Source organism: Rhinatrema bivittatum, chromosome 2 (genome assembly GCF_901001135.1).
Source record: "Rhinatrema bivittatum chromosome 2, aRhiBiv1.1, whole genome shotgun sequence".
In the NCBI taxonomy this organism is placed as follows: domain Eukaryota; kingdom Metazoa; phylum Chordata; class Amphibia; order Gymnophiona; family Rhinatrematidae; genus Rhinatrema; species Rhinatrema bivittatum.
In genome coordinates, this window is record NC_042616.1 from 193,552,629 (window position 1) to 193,571,437 (window position 18,809).

General features: G+C 42.9%; 1 protein-coding gene across 4 annotated transcripts in view; it reads right to left on the reverse strand.

Moving 5' to 3' along the window:
* The window catches only part of ETV1 (ETS variant 1), a 221,801-nt gene extending 203,520 nt beyond the window's left edge, over nucleotides 1-18,281 (reverse strand). Inside the window, exons 1-5 of one of the 4 annotated variants that reach the window (XM_029588997.1) lie at nucleotides 17,966-18,281; nucleotides 16,612-16,744; nucleotides 15,795-15,882; nucleotides 15,181-15,228; nucleotides 4,773-4,826 (exon numbers count right to left, since the gene is read on the reverse strand). In XM_029588997.1, the coding sequence (XP_029444857.1) occupies nucleotides 4,773-4,826; nucleotides 15,181-15,228; nucleotides 15,795-15,882; nucleotides 16,612-16,656 (235 nt within the window). In that variant the 5' untranslated portion in view covers nucleotides 16,657-16,744; nucleotides 17,966-18,281. Of the gene's footprint in view, nucleotides 1-4,772; nucleotides 4,827-15,180; nucleotides 15,229-15,794; nucleotides 15,883-16,611; nucleotides 16,763-16,908; nucleotides 16,930-17,208; nucleotides 17,365-17,965 lie in introns of those variants that run through there. The other 3 variants (XM_029588995.1, XM_029588996.1, XM_029588999.1) reach the window with 3 other exon arrangements.
* Between the last annotated feature and the right edge of the window lie 528 nt (nucleotides 18,282-18,809).

Consider the following 18,809-nt stretch of genomic DNA (forward strand, 5'->3'; position numbering starts at 1 on the left):
CGTGCATGTATATTTGAGGTTTATAAAATAGCAGTTGCGCAAACATGCGCTATTTGTGTGCGCATGTGCTCATTTTTACACACGCAACTCTTAACATTCAACTTTATGTGCGTAACATTTTGAACATTCACCTGGCAATATTCAGAATGAACTGTCTCTCTAATCAATAATGCTGAACAACTGAACTTGCTGTTGAACTATAACCAGCCAGAAACATCTATCCAATCAGCATATGATTTAAAAAAATGGACTGTACCATTTACATAGCAACAAATGCCAATTACATTAAATATTTAATTGCAAAACATTAAAATTAAGGACGAGAAAACACCACTTCTTTCAAGCTACCAAGCATGACCACCTCTATGCGCTTTGCATGTGCATGAAGACTGACATTTCTTCTCTCTTAAACTTAGGATGGAGACCCTACCCAGTCTTCCCCTCCAAACGCAGGACAGCACTGAGACCAGCAAGCTGTGCAGTGTCTCTCTAGACATGCGTGTAAGGACCGACGCAGAAGCATCTACAAAGCACGCCCTTTTAAACAAGAAATTGTATCTTGCCATGCCTAAGAAATTAAGAAAAAGCTTCTGAAAGAACAAAAAGCTATTTCATTTTTTATTTGGGGGGGGGGGATGTGAAGGGAGGGAGGTGTGGTAGGGAAGCAAAAGCCTGGAACGGTTACTGGACTTTGAATACACAGCAATCTCCTTCTTGGGGAAATCGTAGTTCTCACTGCAGTATTCAGCCTGTTGGGAGAGATGAGTGAGCTGGGCATGATCAAAGAAGCAACACCCAGCAAGACACGACCCAAAGTTGTTTTCATTAATTCCTCAAGGTACAGTGACAGTCAGTGTGGGAAAATAAATTCACCTAAGCTTTCAGCTTTTTATGGTCACTTTCCAACAGCAAAATGTTAAAATGCATTAAAACACATTAAAATGCATTATTTTTTTTCTCCAAAGCACTTACTTTTTTTTTTTTTTTTTTAAATCGGTAGCAGTGAGATAAATTAGAAATTTGTTATTATTTGGATGGATATGATGTTATACTATTGGGCAGGCAGCGAATGAAGACATTTTGCTGTAGCAGTAAGAGCCAGGTGAGCATCCAGCTGCGTGCAGTTTGCCTCATGTAATTAGACGAAGAGCTTACCCTAGCACTGGTTGCAGCGGTGAGTTGCTTTGGATAAAACCTACAGGATTCAGAATGCCTCCTTGACAATTTCTGGGTCAGAGTACACAGAGAGGACAGTGAACTATGAGCAAACTACAGACGAACTTACACAAAAGTCTAATGTTTGACTCTAAACAATATTCAACAGCAGGGCAATCACTGTATCTAAAGAACTGACAACATTAATAACTGTTTGACAATTTAATTAATAGCTCTGGTATCTGCAGTTCTCCATTAAAATATGATTTTCCTCTTTTGGGGATTTTGGTTTTATTTTCACAAGGGCTTCATTTGTGTGCTTGGGTATTTCACACTGTCATGAACCGAGCTGGGTTGCTGTTAAAAGAAGGAGAAGCATACACAGTCTCCAAATTTGTGTTTTAATCTTTAACCAGTTACTTCCAGGCCTCTGATCCCCCTGCATGGAAGATACAGTGTAAAAAGAAAGAATACTGAGCCACAAGCACAACAGTGGGTTTCAGCAATGACACTGGACTTCTAGCATACCTAAGGCTTCCCATTGCTCTCTGCAGCTCTTAAATACAGGCAAGGTGTACTCTGTGCAAAACTGGAATTATGATGTCTCTGTGATCTTATATTGCTGCAGTTTGGTTTGTTTTTTTTTTAATTTAAGGGGCACTATAAAACTGGCTGCATCGATTTTAGCATGCTTTATGGCTTCATGCGGTACATCAGGCTTTCGTACCGGAATAACGAAATGCAGCGCATGTGTGCACTTGAGTGGTCTCGTTAAAGGGAGCACAGCCCTTAGAGTGCAGGCACATCCTTTCTATATCCCTTAGGGGTCCCCCATGCTACTCGTCCCCTAGATACCCGAGTGACGTAACTGGAATATCTTAAAATGCCTCACCACACAGATTTTCAAGGCACTAATTTTAGTTTTGCTTAAATTCACATTTGTCTTCCTGAACTCATTTAAGGGAAAAAAAAAAAAAAAACCCCTAAAACTACCCGCCCCCTGCTTTCCTCTGAGTAGCAATTGCTTTAAATAACTACTGTAAAATGCACAAGCATCCGCTTGGTACCAAGGCATTTAGCTGATATCCTGTCACGCTCTATAAAAATGCGTAATTTAAGCAAGCTTATTTCAGGAGCAGGCTTTTGTTTAGGAACTTGTAGTAGACAGTAGTTCATTCAACTGATCTGAATGCTCAGAGTTTGCCCAGCGGCAGAGAAGCAGCAATGGACTGCAGTGTTATAAGCAGATTAGCTTTGAAAGATGTTACACAGAGGTGATGTGTTCTATCTGAAGGTCAAATGTGAACTCCCCTGCTCTCAGTGTATCCCCTGCCGGTCACAACATACGCGTGACACTGACAATAGCCTTGAAAAAGGTCAAAAGGTCCCTCAGGAAGATGATGTTTCTAAAGTAGCAATTCAAAAGTAATTATTAGATGGGGGGAAAAAAAAAAAGAGACAATAGCCGGAAGTATGTTACCTTTCTATACAAGCAATTTTGCACACTTATTCACTGTTGATTTGATTAGTAACACCCAGTCTCCAGTAAAGTCCAAGAAAACCAAAGCATTTCAATATGATCATACAGAAAAGGGTCCACTCCACACTGTACGCAGAAATGTCTTCATACACTGCCTCTTGCTTCAAAACCAGATATTAGAATGTGATTTGGTAAAGCAAAAATGAAAAGAATAGCTACATAATAAACATTAACTAACATACTTAACCATAGTTAAACTACATAATTACCCAATGGAACTGAAGTTTCTGTCCTCTTCATAAGAACTTTCTGGGGGTAATTTTTAAGAGGATTTACATGCAGAAAGTATAAATTGGCTTTTGAAAATCATCTGGTGTGTGTGTGTGGGGGGGGGGTTGTGTGGAGAAAAGTGTGTGCGTAACTGCAATCACAGGGGTACACTGCCCCGCACTCGCAGAACGTCGCTCCGGTGCACAAAGTCGGGGCAGGGAAAGCATGCATGCATACATTTTTAATTGTCAAAATTATGCATGTAAATGTGTATATTTATTAGCTTCAGTTTATAAACTGCTTTCCTACTGAAAAGCTCCAGGCTTGGGAGCACAGGTAACTTCCTGCATGTATGTATGTATGTATCTCTCTCTCTCTCTCTCTCTCTCTCTCTCCAGACCTTTTAAAAATCAGTTTTCAGCTGGGTGTACAAATTGTTATTGTGCGGCTCCCAGTTGTGTAATCACAACTTGTGAAAAGGGTCAAATGTACAAAAGGGTTTCTCCCGTTGCGTATCTATGGGGAAAAGGCTTAGTACCTAGGCCCCTGTATTTGCTCAAAGTGACCCTATAAATTTCTGGTCTTCCTCAGCAGTACCGCACACAGTGTGTGTCTGTAGACCGCGGCGTCTCGCTCCCTTATAAGGTCCAAAACGGTCTCTCTCAGTGGACATGGAACCTGAAAAGTCCTTGAGCAGAGACAGCAAAGCCTGAGAAAGAATGCCCTATCTCATGGCTTCTTTATTATGGAGGAAGGTTTGGGGGCTTTTTTCCTCCCCTATCCTTCACCCTGAAATTCCTTCACTCCTGCTCCCAGGTCAGAGGCATACGGCATCCTTCTGGGGGCCATAGAAGTCACTAATGTAGCAACCAATTCTCTGCTATTTTCACTGATTGATATGATTTCATTTGCGATAATATGATGCACTGCATTAATACAAAACAGACTACCGCACCACCACATGTTAATATGATATATTATGGAAGTGACTTCAGTCTTAACTGCATTTTCAGCAAATGTGAAATAAAAAGCTTCAAAAACAGCTGTTGAAGAAAAGGCAAAATCTGCAAGCAAAGTTTAGCAACGTCTGATAGGCACAATTGTCTCGCTGCACGCAAACCATGCACGGCTTCCTCAGAAGTGAATGCTAGAATTTCCTTCTAGGCAACAGTATGGCTCAGATACAAGCAAGCAAATCACAGCTTCAGTAAAGCACATGGAAAACATCAGGAACTTTGGCCACACACAAATATGAGCTAGGAAGAGAGTCAAGAATAATTTGTAGGGTTGATGGCCCTAGCTAGCATTATCTGAGTTAACCCCCATCACTGCTAGTTCCTCACTGTGAAACCACTTACCTTCCCCAACAAACACAAAGAGGAAAATATGTTTATGAATAGGAACATGCACCTAAATTTTACCAAAATGGCATATCTGCTCAATAAGCTAGCTGATTTGGGCAGCCATTTGGCCAAGCTCATATTTTTCTCCTTGAATCTTTCTTCCTCTTTCATTGTTTTCCTTTGCTTCATAACTTGCTTCGAGTGACTGGCGCAGCATGTTTTGTAAAAACAAAAACCTTGGCACCGAGTCTGTGTGGCTAAGGCACTATTTAAAGCCAAGTTCGTTTCCTTTCTGGCTCAGTTTAAGGCCCACCCTATCTGAGATAAAAGTAGCCTAATCCATGCACCTGCTGATGTCAGACTTGACAAGCAAACCAGCAGGGATACTGTGGGCAAAATAAATGAGCTTCCAGAACGCAAATGCTAGAATTAGAAACAAAAAAAAACAATAAAACAACAGCAAAGGGAAAAAAACAAAAAAACAACCCCTTACACATCAGAGATGAGTCATAAGATATACTTACAATTTTCAGTCTGGTAGTCTGGCACAAACTGCTCGTCATTGTCAGGCACCTGAGCTGTGAAGGGGGGAAAGACAACACATTAGGAAAGATGCAGAATTAGGATTATCACACTGTATCTGTCCGGCAGCCTGCATCAGTCCCAGGACCCTACTACACCCATGACACAAGCGTAACAAGCTGTGACAGGCGCAATGCCTTGAATTCTCAATAAGAAACAAAGCTTTTCAAAAGGTCACTTTCTAATATGAATTATAAGAACCTTTCCGTTTGACTTACCCAGGGTCGGATTTAAGATTGTGGTGCCCATAGGCAGGACTGGAGAGGGGGAAGGGGGGAGAGGCGACAGAGTGCCATGGCTCTAAAGCAGGATCCTCTTCACCCAGGTATCTGGCACCTTCAAAATGTGGTGCCAGTTGCCTATTTTGCTTATCATGAAATGGGGTGGCCACTGGGGCCATGGGCCACACAATGTTTTGCACCATACAGCATCAGCAACTAGAGAGCTGGGAGGGGCAGAAGCAGAGATTGGATTTTTGGTCCCACCAACCACAAAGGTGTTCCACTGCTATACCTGAATCTGACACTGCCAAGCCATAATCATGTCTCACAGCTGTTACGCAATAAGAGATTCTCTTGATTTTCTACTTAGTATGCTCTACAAGGAGGAGGGCAAAAAGGGTGCTGTTTTGGGAATGCAGGTTGACCTGGGCTAACACGAGATCTCTTTTGCACCTAGACTACCCAAAAATAATTTTTATGCAAAACACTTGCTCTGAATTCACAATGCTACTGTCTTTACTTGTGCAATTATTAAGAGGCAAAGCAGAGCTGACACAAAACAAGAACGGAGTCGGCAATTTCATCCTGGGAGAATAAAATCCCAAAGAATGACTGAATGTGGACCAGTACAATGCACGCCCTTCCCCAGAACGGTGTGCATTGCCAGTTTGCCAGCGTGGCCTTCATGCTTGTAATCAAGTCACAGTTACACACCCAGACATAATCGCTGTTTGGCCTTCTAAAGTGAGCTTGATCATCTGCTGGAGAACCGGATGTTATAAAAAACTATCTTAGGCAAGGAAATAAGAGCAGGTTGCTGAAAGAGTAATGCAAGGGCCATAAAGGAGTTGTGGAAACTTGCCAGTCTAGCCTCTCCAACTAACATCTTGTGAAGCCATGCACAGCCAGCTCTAAGTCATGTCCACAGAGCATCAGAATAAGGATTTGCTTGTTAGGGTCATACTGAAAATTTCTTTTATTTTGCAATCTTGATAATACTTGAAAATGCATTCATAATACATTTTTTAAAAAAACGCTAGCTATACTTCTCAATGATGCAAGAGATTTTCTGCAAGTTCAGTCATGCTTAAGGATCCTGGATGCCTAGTTCTTACATGCAAACCTCATGCACTGCTATAACTGACACAGAACTCCCAAGAATTCAGGAAAAAAAAATCCTGGGAAACTGATAAAAAGCCCATCTGCCATGCCACGTGGCATAGTCTCACTAAAATTATTTTCTTCCATGTATTCACAAAATGATTTAAAGTCCCACACCATCTCATGGTATTTTTTTTTTTTAAAGAAAATAAAATAAAACCTGACTTGAGAATCCTTAGATGTGCTGCCCACATTTAAGCCACGCTGGCCCAACAATCTCAGCAGACACCTTAACATGGCAGCAAGAAGGTCCGAGAGGTTCAAAAAATTGGGAATTTATACAGGGAAGCTACGCTGAAATAAAATTCCACAAACCACCCAGGCTTCCATCTGAAGTCAATATTACCTCAAATTTGAAGGTGCGGAATTCCCAGCTAAAACTGAATATTGACAGATTAAAACGGCAGTACAACTGAGCCAGTTTCAGGTACTGTTCCACATATGAGGAACGCTTCTTGTTTTTCCATTTTCTGGAGGTCGCGCTAGTTTAAATGTTCCCTCCCCAGAGCACCCTGCACATGGGGAGCTCCCTCTCTCCGGGCAATTCCTTGCCAAAAACAGGCCAGCTATCACGGGGCAGCTGGGTAGGCAGCACCGGAAGCCCCCGCAAAACAGTAAAGAAAATTACTTTCAAGTCCATGCTGGACTGCTTCCTCAGAGAAGAAAAATGACCATGGTAAAGTTTAACGTCGGCTTCGCGCAAAAGTGCTGCTGTGTTATGGTCCCTGGCCACTTTCTGCAGGGGGTTTCCCCAAAGGGGGTGCAAAATCACCCGGAGCAGAATCGAGGAGGAAAAAAAAACAGTGTAAGCATGCGTCTTTCCCTCTGCAGCCAATGTGCCCAGGGCACATCAGGGGAAAATAGAAGTGCACGTCTATATTGTAAGCCCTCTGGGGATAGAGAAATACCTACAGTACCTGAATGTAAACCGGTGTGATATCTCGATTGAGATCGAATGTCGGTATATAAAAATAATAAATAAAATAAATAAAAAATAAAAAAATATATATCCCTGCTCCATATCAACAATCCTGCTCAAAGGTCACTCTGCCATTTGAGAAATTACAATTGGGCGGTTTCCCTTAGGATTCAGGAACTGGGAGTCAGAATGCTCTACCGCAGAAACACGGGAGGCGGCGAGCTTCAGAAGTAAAATTCTTCCACCCTGCATCGCAGGATGCACTTAAAGCAAGTTATTATTTCATATTCGCAGAGTTATTTTTTTTTTAAATAGAATGCAGTCAAAATGCAGCCCACTCCATGTCAGGTTAGGGGCTACCTAAGCGTTAAACACATCACTCAAAATGGCAGGGTATTTTAGATCCACATTTTCATAGCCAAGAGCAAAGGATAAATGCACGCGATAAGCCACGGAGACATTTAACTTGGATCCTATGATGGGAAATGTGGCTGAGGACATTACAACTTTATTTACATGCATGCCTCATTAATTTCTTTGCCTAAAACATTACTAGACTCCATAATTTAGCAAAAAGAAATAAATTCCTGTTCTTTAAAGCGTGTTGACTAAGCACAGATATTACTGAAAAACAGAGTACAATATGGATAAGTGAAACTCAACCTGTTTCCACTTCATGGAACAGGCCGCCATAAAACATGACTGAAGTGATCCTGCAATAGAATAAAAATATTTTCTTCGCCCTTACTTAATTAAAGGGGAAAAAAATGAGATAGTAAAAAAAGACCAATAAAATGCTTTCAAGGAGATTAGTCATGTGGATTTTATTGATAATAGCAGGAGCAGCTCCACCAGCTCCTTCCACCTTAATAGACAAGTTGCCATCCTGTCTCGGCGTCTCTCCTGCTCGAGGAGCTCCGGAGCTTGTTTTTCTCCCCCCCACGCCTGATGCAGAAGAGAAAGCTGCAAAAGTACAGAATTATCTTGAATAAAAAAAAAAAAAAAGACACCAGGGTCAGGGCTTTCGTTTCATTGTCTGCCTTGACTCTCTTATAAAGATGTTTCTCCCAAATCTGAGCAAACCTCAAGATAGAAGGGAGGTGGGGGTGGGGTGGGGGAAGAGGAAGTAAATCAATTCTGCAAGGAGGCACATAAAAGTGATCCTATTAAACCTTTACTTAAGGAAGATGTACTGTGTCAGGAAAGTTGATCCCTACTTGGGAGTGGAAATGAAAGCTTTCCTGCTCCCCCCTCCCCTTGCATTCTCAGTGTGCAAGGGGTGGGGGGGGGGGGGACACCCATGGGAGCAGCATCCAAAAAAAAAAAAAAAAATCTACCTGCCAGCTCCAAAGCAACCCAAGACAATTCAGATCTCCTCAATAAACAGGAAACTGTATCCAGGATATTCAAAAGCGAAATGCTCATTTTCTAGTGCCCTGCACACAATGCCGACCTGCTAAAACTGCATTCAATCAGCCTAACAAAAGCCCAGCAGCCGGACCAAACAAGCCATTTGAGGTGGGGAGTGGGGGTTACAGTGTTTTGTTCAATGGACTAGAGAGGAAGCCAGCCTGACAGTGCCCAGTCAACTGCAAAGCCCTAGGCACGCTCAGGGTTAACGATTTAATTAAAACCAGCTCCATCCACTGTAACAATGACCCGGAGCCAAACAAGGCAGAAGACGCATGAGTCATTCTTTCTGCCTGTGAATGAGACAGCTGATCTCCTAAGCAATTTCTCAAGACAAGCAGTCAGAACTGGAGTTCTGCCTCCATTCACAAAAACACAGTCCAGCACTCACCATGTGCTCCAACCACAGCCTTTTCATGTCACACCCTTCCAGAAAGCTGCAGCAAAGCAAACTTGAACTCGCTGCACAAGCACCGTGATCCGCTCGTTTTGTCCAAGATGCAGCCCAAGTCCATTACGGAACGAATTTAAAAAATTGCAAGTTAAAGCCAAGGGCAGGCGGGTGGGTTTAACCCCCTCCAGCTCCTGCCCGATGTCAAAACTTCCAACATGCATTCAGAAAAAACTGGAAGGGAATGCAGAAAACCATCAAGGGTTCAAGATGGACTGGCATCTTCACTGTGCTTTGTTGTCCACTAATCTAGAAGAGCAACATTTTCAACAGTTAACATCCGACACCTTCCTCCATGCTCATTTAGTCTACTTTGCTCTGATCAGAAAAATCCAGAACCCTGAGTGATGATAATTCTGCTACGTACTGTCATCTTAAACAAATTCACAGATTCAGTTTACGCAGTGTATCAAAGCCCTAACATTTTTTTGGCATCATGCTGCCATGTATTTTGTGAGTCAAATGTGGTTCTAAGAAATCTGCCGGAGGCTCAGACGCCATGAGACTGATTTTCAAGGGCTGAACATGCCACATAATCCGGCAGGGAGCAGAAAGCAGGGTCTGGGAGTCCTGCAGGACTCAGCACAAGGGATGGAGAACGAAGAGACTGTGGTGGGACGTATGACATTCGTGAGCCTGCAGGCTGGCTGACTGAATCAACTCCACAACTGCAGAGCGACCTCCCCTCTCCCTTGGCCTTTCACAGAAAAAGTTAGCTTTGGGGGGGCTACGGAATGTCTCAGCACTAAAAGGAAGGCTTATGGGACAGGATGATAAAAGGTATCAGGAAAACCGTACCGGCAACAGATTACAAAGGAAGAATAACAACTTTAGAATTAAAAAAACAAAAAAAACAATCCTTTTCAGAACGTGAAAAGCCTCAAATGCTATAGCCCTGAGCCAGAGAGCTGTGCTGTTGGGCAAATCGACTTAAGCTGACCGCTTACTACTTCACTGCCAGTCTCCGGTAGCTGCGCTGGACGAGGGGGACAGAGCACGTGCATTAGGCAGCTCAGAATCAAGGTAAGAGACGGTGGAGACAGGGCCTGTGGTTTGTGCTACTTACTGAGACTGGCGGAAAGGTTGGCAGCAGTGGCTGTAGAGGAGGAAGCACTGGGCACCATTACAAGACAAAGCCGCATCGCTGCAGCATCGTGAGGTTGGCAGCCAAAGCCTAAGTGGGGGAAACGCTGGCCAAGTTATCATCTCTGCTCACTTGCCCAGCGTTCGGGCAGACTCCTAGAGCTTCCCCTGCATTGTTTTTATATGTCCGAACACCCCCTCCCTCCCCCCCAAAAAAAGGAAGAAAATATGTATTCAGAGAATCCCATAGATCTTTCTGCGTAATTTATGCAGTTTATTTGGTTTATAATCTGCCTCTCAAGCACGTCAAAGTCGATTACACAGGAGTACTGTGGGTATTTCCCTATCCCCAGAGAGCTCACAATCTAAATTTGTACCTGAGGCAACGAAGGGCGATGTGACTTGCCCAAGGTCACGAGGCAGCGGCAGGATTTGAACCCCCAGCCCCGCTGCTCTAACCACTTGGCTGCACCGCCACTAGTAACCCAAATCCAATCCAAAGCAGCCGCTAAAATAGCACTCATGAGGGGTAGCTAATTATTTTTTTCATGATCTTGCCTAACTAAATTCTAGAAGACTTCCAGAGGATGACAGGTCTGCAAAAACCAGCATCATGAATTATCTGGATGTTCTGGAAACCCGAGTTCCTACGATGCAATGGACTTGATGTGCGCCAAGCGTATGCACCTGTTTTGTGGCTTTAGAAAAAAAAATCCTTAGTAGACCCAGGAGTGCGCTAAGGCTTCCAACAGACCCGCACAAAACCTATCAAGGAAGGGACAAATACTATTTGTGTGTTGCTAAAATGATACCATACCCTATATTTTGTTGTTACACTAACATCAACTTAATCATGCTTTCCTACAAAATGCCAGTACCTTTTTATTTTTGGCAAACAAATCAGAACACTTTTTCTCGGGGAAAAGAAAAAACTTACAAATGTTAGCAACACACTGCTAATGATAAGTACCCTAACCAAACAAGAAAACTGCCTACAATTTCAGGAGGATTGCTACAGTAATAGATTGGGGAGGGGAATGATGCTCACGGATATTCAAAGGTAGATGCTGAGTCACTGCTCGTTTGGAAGTCAAATAAGCTCACCCCAGGACCACTGAAAACGGAGCGCGACCTACCGTGGACAGTGCGCACTCAAACTGGAAAACCTGTCCAACAGATTTCAAAAGAAATCTCTAAGAGAAGAGAAGGGCTTTTTTTTTTTTTTTTGCTCGACTTGCTTGGGCTACCAGCTACATGTTGCAATGCTTCAGCTAATCGGTGACATTTTCAACACTGAGGAAAAGGCATTACTAAATACTATGCCTTGGTTAGGATCATGATGCTGAAACAGGAGAGTTGAAAAATAAAGGGACAGAAGACCAGAAGACTCTCCTCTGCCACTGCTGAACGGCAGAAATGTTCGTACAGCCCGAAAGCATGGCCCAAGGTTACTTTCAAACCTCAAATGAATAAAATGGTGTAAGTTTTAACCATGTTCTCCAAAAACAGCGTAATGTTATTCTGGCAGTGACAGAAAAATATGACCTAACTTGCAATAAACACTGGAATCATTATTCTTAAATCTATTTGGTGTACTTCCTCAACCTGTTGACAGGAACTGCCCTCCCAACATAAGTGGAAGCTAGATTGCTAGCATATATCTTTCAGTTTCTGCTTTTCCTTCCACAAAAGGACAAAACATTTCAGATTCACTAAACTATATTTACACAGAAGATGCCATGCTGAAACACATGGGATGTCTATAAACTGTGATTAACACACAGCACTTCCACAATATAGCATCAAGAACTAAAACAACATGCAGTCAATACACCGCCTTGGGCCAGTGATACCCACTGCCCTTAAATATACAGTACAATAAGTTTTTCTGCACATTTTAAACTTCACTAGAAGGAAAAAAAATTGCATTACACCTTTAGATTTGAGATTTGGCCTTATGCGAACCCACTTTTGTAAAGCATTTTCGCATAGTTTAAAATCAAATGAGGACGGTGTACCTTTCAGTGGAAATATGAGAAAAGTTGGAAACATAGCATATAATGCCGAGTACTGCAATTAGTTGAAAGGCATACTTTTCCTAAAAGTGCCATGCATTCACTTGCCTTTTAGGACACTACTCGGGAAGGATCTCTGTCCATGCATGCAGTTCCTTAGCGCGTCAGGAAATTTTCTATTTAGTTTTGCATTAAATAGTCCAAAACAGCAATCCAGGCTGCCCTTATTTATTTGCTGGAAGGAATGTCCTCAGAAAACAGCCAAACTTTAAAGTATGCAGACAAATATTACGCCTCAAGTACTAATTACGCCTCCATCAATTTTTGCAAAGATTCTTCATGGGTGCTACAGCACATCTAAACTTGCTATCTTGGATTTGACCTGGTTACTACCCAGTGGTGGGGAGGGGGGGAAATGAGGGTTGAAATCCTGGGTTTAAAAACTGGTTGGTTACCATCACGTTGCTTAAAAAGGGTCACCATGATTAAAAATGTCATGGTCACTTTCCCCGACTACAGAGTCTCAGGAAAAAGAATATGTAAACAATGCACAATCTGCCAAATTGGCAGCATTCTAGTTTCAGAAGATCCAGAAGGGCAGACATGGACAAATGCAGGCGGGGATAAACCAGGCTAATTCCAAGTTTGCTTTCTTAGTTAAGGTCTTGCATTTACTCAGATCAGAGAATTAAACAGACTAGAACAACTCTCTACCTTGCAGCTCTGTAAATACTCTGAACTGTTTGCAAACTTTCATTTAAACTGCGCTGAAAAAAAAAAAAAGAACAAAAATAAGGGGTCGTAAAATAAAACAACAACAAAAGTATAATCTGCTGCTGTTTTGTGTTCCAGACTTTTGCTTTACTAATTCAAATGATGCATTCTTTTACAATTAGGTTTTAAGGGGAAAGTGTGCCGTGTCCTGAAGTCTAATGAGAATTCCAGCATGAGTGAATACTATTCCGTGACAATTTTTCATCTAGTCAACTTTCAGAAAGGCTTAGACTTGTACAGACAAGAATATGAAACTGATATCATGCTCCCAGGATTCTTATCCAGGCACACTTTTGATAAAGTTCATAAATGCCATTATTTTTAAGAAGGGTCCCCCCCGTTGATTACTGTGTACACTTGGATTCCAAGAGCAGGGTATTTGCAAGTCATTAAAAGTCTGATCTCAACCCCCCCCCCACCCCACCCCTAACCAAATAGAAAAAAAAAGCTACAATTTACTATTTCAGGAACTTAACCATTCATAAACTAGAATCTCACAAGTTTCCTGTCACTTCCTTATTCTCCCGGAGATTCACACTCGCTGTGCACATGGCACTTCCCGTTTTCTAAGACTCTTTGTTGGCTTAGAATGAATAAATTCTAATCATCTTCTGCCATGCAAACCTACGCAGAGCAGTAAAAAAGCATGAAAAGTTAGTTTCATGGGCCAATAGATTAGGGGCACAGGTTTCTCAAGGCTTTTCATGAAGGTCTTGCAATGTTCTAAGCTTGAAAAGGGAAAAGTAGGGGCAAAACGTTAGACATTTGTTAAAATAATTGACTAGTAGGGCTGCAACATTGTGTTGCTGCACTTAACCCAAGCATCTTTCTATAGCCAGTGAAAATCCTTCTGTCCATCTTCTGAAGACTCACAGAAGAAGCTGCTACTCATACTACTGTACAGCAGAAAGCATCCACAGCCCAATACACATGTTCTATTTCCATAAGAGAATTGCAACTGAAGCTCTCCAATAATCAAAAGCTCTTTATTTTTTTTTTAATCTTTTATTTGCCAAATTCGGCACAGCTACACTCCAGTTTTCATTTACTTCCACCTACACACACAAAAAAAAAAACCCTGTATACTTAAACCAGTAGATTGTAAATCTGAAGGCAAAAATTCTGTGAAGTCACAAAAATACAGTACAGAAAAAAAAAAAGTACACTGCCTGGCAAACAGAGCAGAGCCACAAATCAGACCGTGAAAAATGCTTTGAGCATCCATTGTTTTCAGTGTCAAGTTCACCACAGAGTACATTGAGCACTTTAAAATCTAAAGTGAGCTCTCAACTATATTAGATTTCAGGTTAAAAAAAAAATATCATAAGAAAAGCTGTCTCTCACATAAACAAACACACCACAAAGAGCAGGAACTTCCAGTGACTGCTAATAGGGCTCGTCTGCACCCAGGTTTCCTCCAAGTTATTTTGCAGCCAGATGCAGAAACTCTTTAGAAGTAATCTAAATTCTGATTTCTCTTCAACTGTTTTCAACTGTTCTGTTTCAGACTGCATCTTGAAAGGCAATTTGAAAATAAGAAAAAGTAACCACCGCAGAAAGAGTCTGTCATTATATTCAACAATCAACCCTGCATGTAACCAAATACAAGACATGCGGACAAACAAGCAAAAAAAAAAAAAAAGTTGCACTCAATTCTAAAAGAGCGCTGAAATAATGTATATATTATATATATATAATATATATATGTATTTCTTATGTATCTGATACGCACCTAAACTTCTATGTTGTGAGCAAGATGGAAAGAAGACACTTGCACTTAAATCTTGAAGCATCCCGTCCTGATGAACGCAGAGAAACGAATTTCTGCCATCAGAAAAGTACTCCACCAGAACACCAAAGAATCATGTGTGCTGCTTGAAGGTAAACAGCGAGCCCAACTCTGGCTATAGGCAGTCTCTCGAGATACAATAATACAAACCTGATCAATTGCAATTAAAAATCTGAGCAGAGCCTTAGAACCTGAAGGTCTTGGTGCATTAGTACTTGCCAAAAGCAGATGTGATTGTGAGCTGGAAGCAATTTCTCCGGGTAATTTGTGATGACACTGGGTAGAGCAGCCCCAGAGTCCCCAAAGACAAACTCATCAGAGGCTCTAATGTATGCATGACACATGAGGTGGCTCTTTTAGAGCTCAATTAATTGGGCTGAACATTAAGACAGCAAGTTCAGGACTCTTTTTTTTTTTTTTCTCCAGAGTTGCTTTTTCCCCCTCTCCACAAGCAGGGTTGTTGTTTCAGGTTCTTTTCTCCCTCTTTTTTTTTTTTTTTGGTTTGGTTTGGTTTCTGTTATCCTTACCTTCTGCAAGCCATGTCTCCTGCAACTGACTCAGATCTTGGAAGAGTTCTGAAAATGAAAGTGAACATATGCAGTGAGGGAAAAGAAACACATTGCTTACCCTTTCAGATGCTGATGCTAAACTAGAATATGCCTGTATGTATATATCCCTGAAGATTAACACATGTGTTTTAACTGTGTCCAGGCAATCTGGTGAACAGTAAAATATTTAAGATGTAAAGTGAAGGCGGCTTAAAAGAACGACTACAACTATTGCATTCCTAGCTCCTTTGCAACAGTAAGTGCCTAAGAAAGATGCAATCTATAAGGCAACCAAATGTGAAACAAACTGACCTGAACAAACAAGGCACAATAGTCTCATTAAATCTATAAAACAATCCCTGGCCATGAGCTAGGGCAATATCTGGGAAATAAAAAATGTAAACGAAGGGAAACGGGCTTATGATCAATGGAGAGGAGTTAACAATTGCAAGACTTTTTTTCATAAGGGGCAAATCTCATTTATGCTACAAATGGGGGCTCCCATTGCTTTGAGAGAAAGGTGTACCACTACAAGAAAATTAAAACCCCATGAAACTCTCCTCCAGCAATCTGGGCAGTGTACAACCCCTCACCTTCTGAATCATGAGCCAGGTTTCTGTTAATGAATTTTCTTTTCCTGAGGTTCGTTGGTCTCTCATTACAGCTTCTCCCACGCGAATTCTAAAAACAGGATATATCAATTACTTGAAGAAAAAAAAAAAGCCCTTGGCTCTCTATATAAACAGCAATGCCGAAAGCCGGGATTGGTCCCTTGCTTGGCTGCACAGCGTTCATGCCTCAAAAACAAAGTTCCATAAAGGGGCTCCAAATCTTTATTTCGCCATTCACAGAACAGTTAAAGGTGACTTACGAGAGGCTGAGGGAAGAACGCTTTGCGCCTTTCCGCGCCGGTGCAAAACTCGCACCAGATTTATCAACGAGTAAAACATCCTATTGCTTTTGTTTTGGATGAGAAGATTTTAATAAATCGCCCCCCCCCCCCAAATGAGTTATTAGTGACTAGCGAGCTAAGCGTACGTAAACAGACAGATAGACGGATACACATGTCTATTAATTATGACATGTGCCTCAACACACGCAGAAAATCACAGCCGGCAGATATATTCCTCGCAAGTCAGTGCTCTCACAGTGTTAACATTTGCGCTCATCTCAATGTGACACTTCAACTCTTCAGAAACTTACAAGTTAAACTCTTCTTTAAAAAGATTCACCAGTGCAATAACTAACCAAAAAAAAAAAAAAGGCTGCTACGTTAGTCTACCACACCGCTTGATAAGGCAAGAACCACACAGAACAGAGGCAGCACAACAACAGCCTGTCCGCCAAATCCCTACAGAAAGGCTGCAAGCGTCAAGTTCATAAACAGCAACTTTTGAATTAATCACTCACATTGGTGACCGTGTAAGGCACTTGCTGGTCATAAAATCCATCCATTCTTCAGCTCTTATGCAAATCTTAGGCCTGTGTTTTATGTTCTGGGCATTTATCTGGAGATTTCTTCGGGATCTGGAGAGCTATCAACCTGGAGGGAACAAGATGGCTTTAGGAAAAAAAAAATGATGAATGAACCGCTTGAATTTGCATAGCTAATTACCCTTCCACAGTCCCATTCATAAAACCCCATTTCGCCGCCCCAACCTGGATTTTACAGGAAAGCTCGAAAAAGCATCTCGCATCGAAAAACACCTTTCCAGAGCAGCATCTATGCGAGGCGAGATATTTATTCGCAAGCCTGGTGTATCCTCTCTCCGATCTGTGCAACTGGCAGTGCTGATTCTGAAACGTCTGCAAAACTAGTAATGGCGATCAACATGATTTGTTATGCACCTAACGGGAGTAAGAATCGGAGACACCTTTTTTTTTTTTTTTTGCTTTTACAGGGATCATTTTTGTTCGGACTCAGCACCGTGCAATTATTTTGAAGTTGAGGGTACAGAAGAACATTTTTTTTAAAAAAAAGTTATTTTTCTTTTGACCGAGACCCACCTGAAGGTAACGCAGAGCGATCGACTGCAAAATATTCCCTCCACACGTAATAAAACCATGAATTATTTTCCAGCGCTTTCCCCCCCACCCCCCACCTCGGAAGCCGAGAGCGCCGCTGAGCAGGGCTGCCGAGTCGGTGGCTCTTCCTCTGCTTCTCCTCCAGGGGCCTCCAGTCTCAGCTGATGGTTCGCTCCCTCCCATTGGCTCCCCGTTTCTTTCACAGGATCAGATTTCGGGCTGTCAATCAGGCTCCCCCCCCCTCCCTCCCTCCCTCAGATAAGGAAAACGGTGGCCGCTCGGCGCGCCCCTCCCCCACCTTCCCCGGTGCGAGCTGCCCACAGACACCACCCCAGAGGGGAGCAGGAACTGCCCCGAAAGAGACCATAGCGTTCCCCCCTCCCCTCCCCCCACGACATGCACGTCGCTACGACTGCTGCCCGCCTGCTATTTTTAGCCCCGGGAAGTCGGCTTATGTGTGTATGAATGTAATCAGTTGATTTTCTTGTTTCCTAAAGTAAAGGGGAAAGGTGATGCCAGAGGGCAGGGGGTGCCTCGGGAGCCTGCCGCTGCTGACTGCCCGGGGAGGAAATGAACAGGAAGGAGGGGGGTGAGGCACGGACAAATCGAATACAGTCAAAGCCGGGGGCAGCAGACAGACCGTGCAAGTGGGACCGACGCCAGCCCGCTCTGACCCCCTCCGGCCGGAGCGCTTCTTGCGGGAAGGCCGCAGGCGCTGGGGTTAGAAGCCTTTCCTCACCCGTCAGGTCTCAAATTTCCAAATGGATCCTAAAGCCTTCTCTGCTGAAAGAAAGCCAGGGACGGGGGGGGCTTTAGAATCAAAGAGCTCAGCGGATGGCTTCTTGGTTCTATTCTTTTACAGGCACTAAAGGCACACCCTGTTGTTGTTGTTGTTATTATTATTATCGCTGTTTAACTCCGATGCAAACGTAGTCGCCCTGCAGAAGATCTTAGCCAGGATCTCCTATTTCAGTCCCGCACGTTACAGTTCACATGCTGGATCGTGCAAGCTCTGCGGCCAGCCCGGAGCCCGGTGTAAGGAGTGCGAGCAAAATAAACGGAGGATGGGTAAACGCTACCAGGCCCTTTGCGAGGCTTCAGCCAGCACGCATTGCTTTCTTTTCTTTTCTTTTTTTTTTTATAAATTTCAGGCGGATATTATTATGTATCCAGGCTACCTTGCCCTGTAATCTGAGCAACAGTTTGCAAAAGACTAGCCTGTCTCGAGCCGGCGGGGGTAGGATTGGTTCCCGGGGCAACGGCAGGGGCGGGGGCGGGGTTTGGCGCGGGTCCTACCAGGGTCTGCGCGACAGCCAATGGGGGCGCGTGTTTTTCCAATCTGATGGATGTGTTTATTCATAGACTCGCGGCTGAGGTTTGCCTTCGGGGGCCTGAGAGCTACAGAGCTTCATTCACAAAAATTCCGCAGTGGGTCACATGGGAGAGGGAGAGGAAAGAGGCCAAAGTTACTAAAAGAAAGAGAGTGGAGTGGAGGGGGGAGAGCGAGAAGAAAGAAAACACCTGGAAAAGAAAAAAAAAGAGCAAGACCGAAAAAGCAGTTTGAAAAAGACAAAAAGAAAATC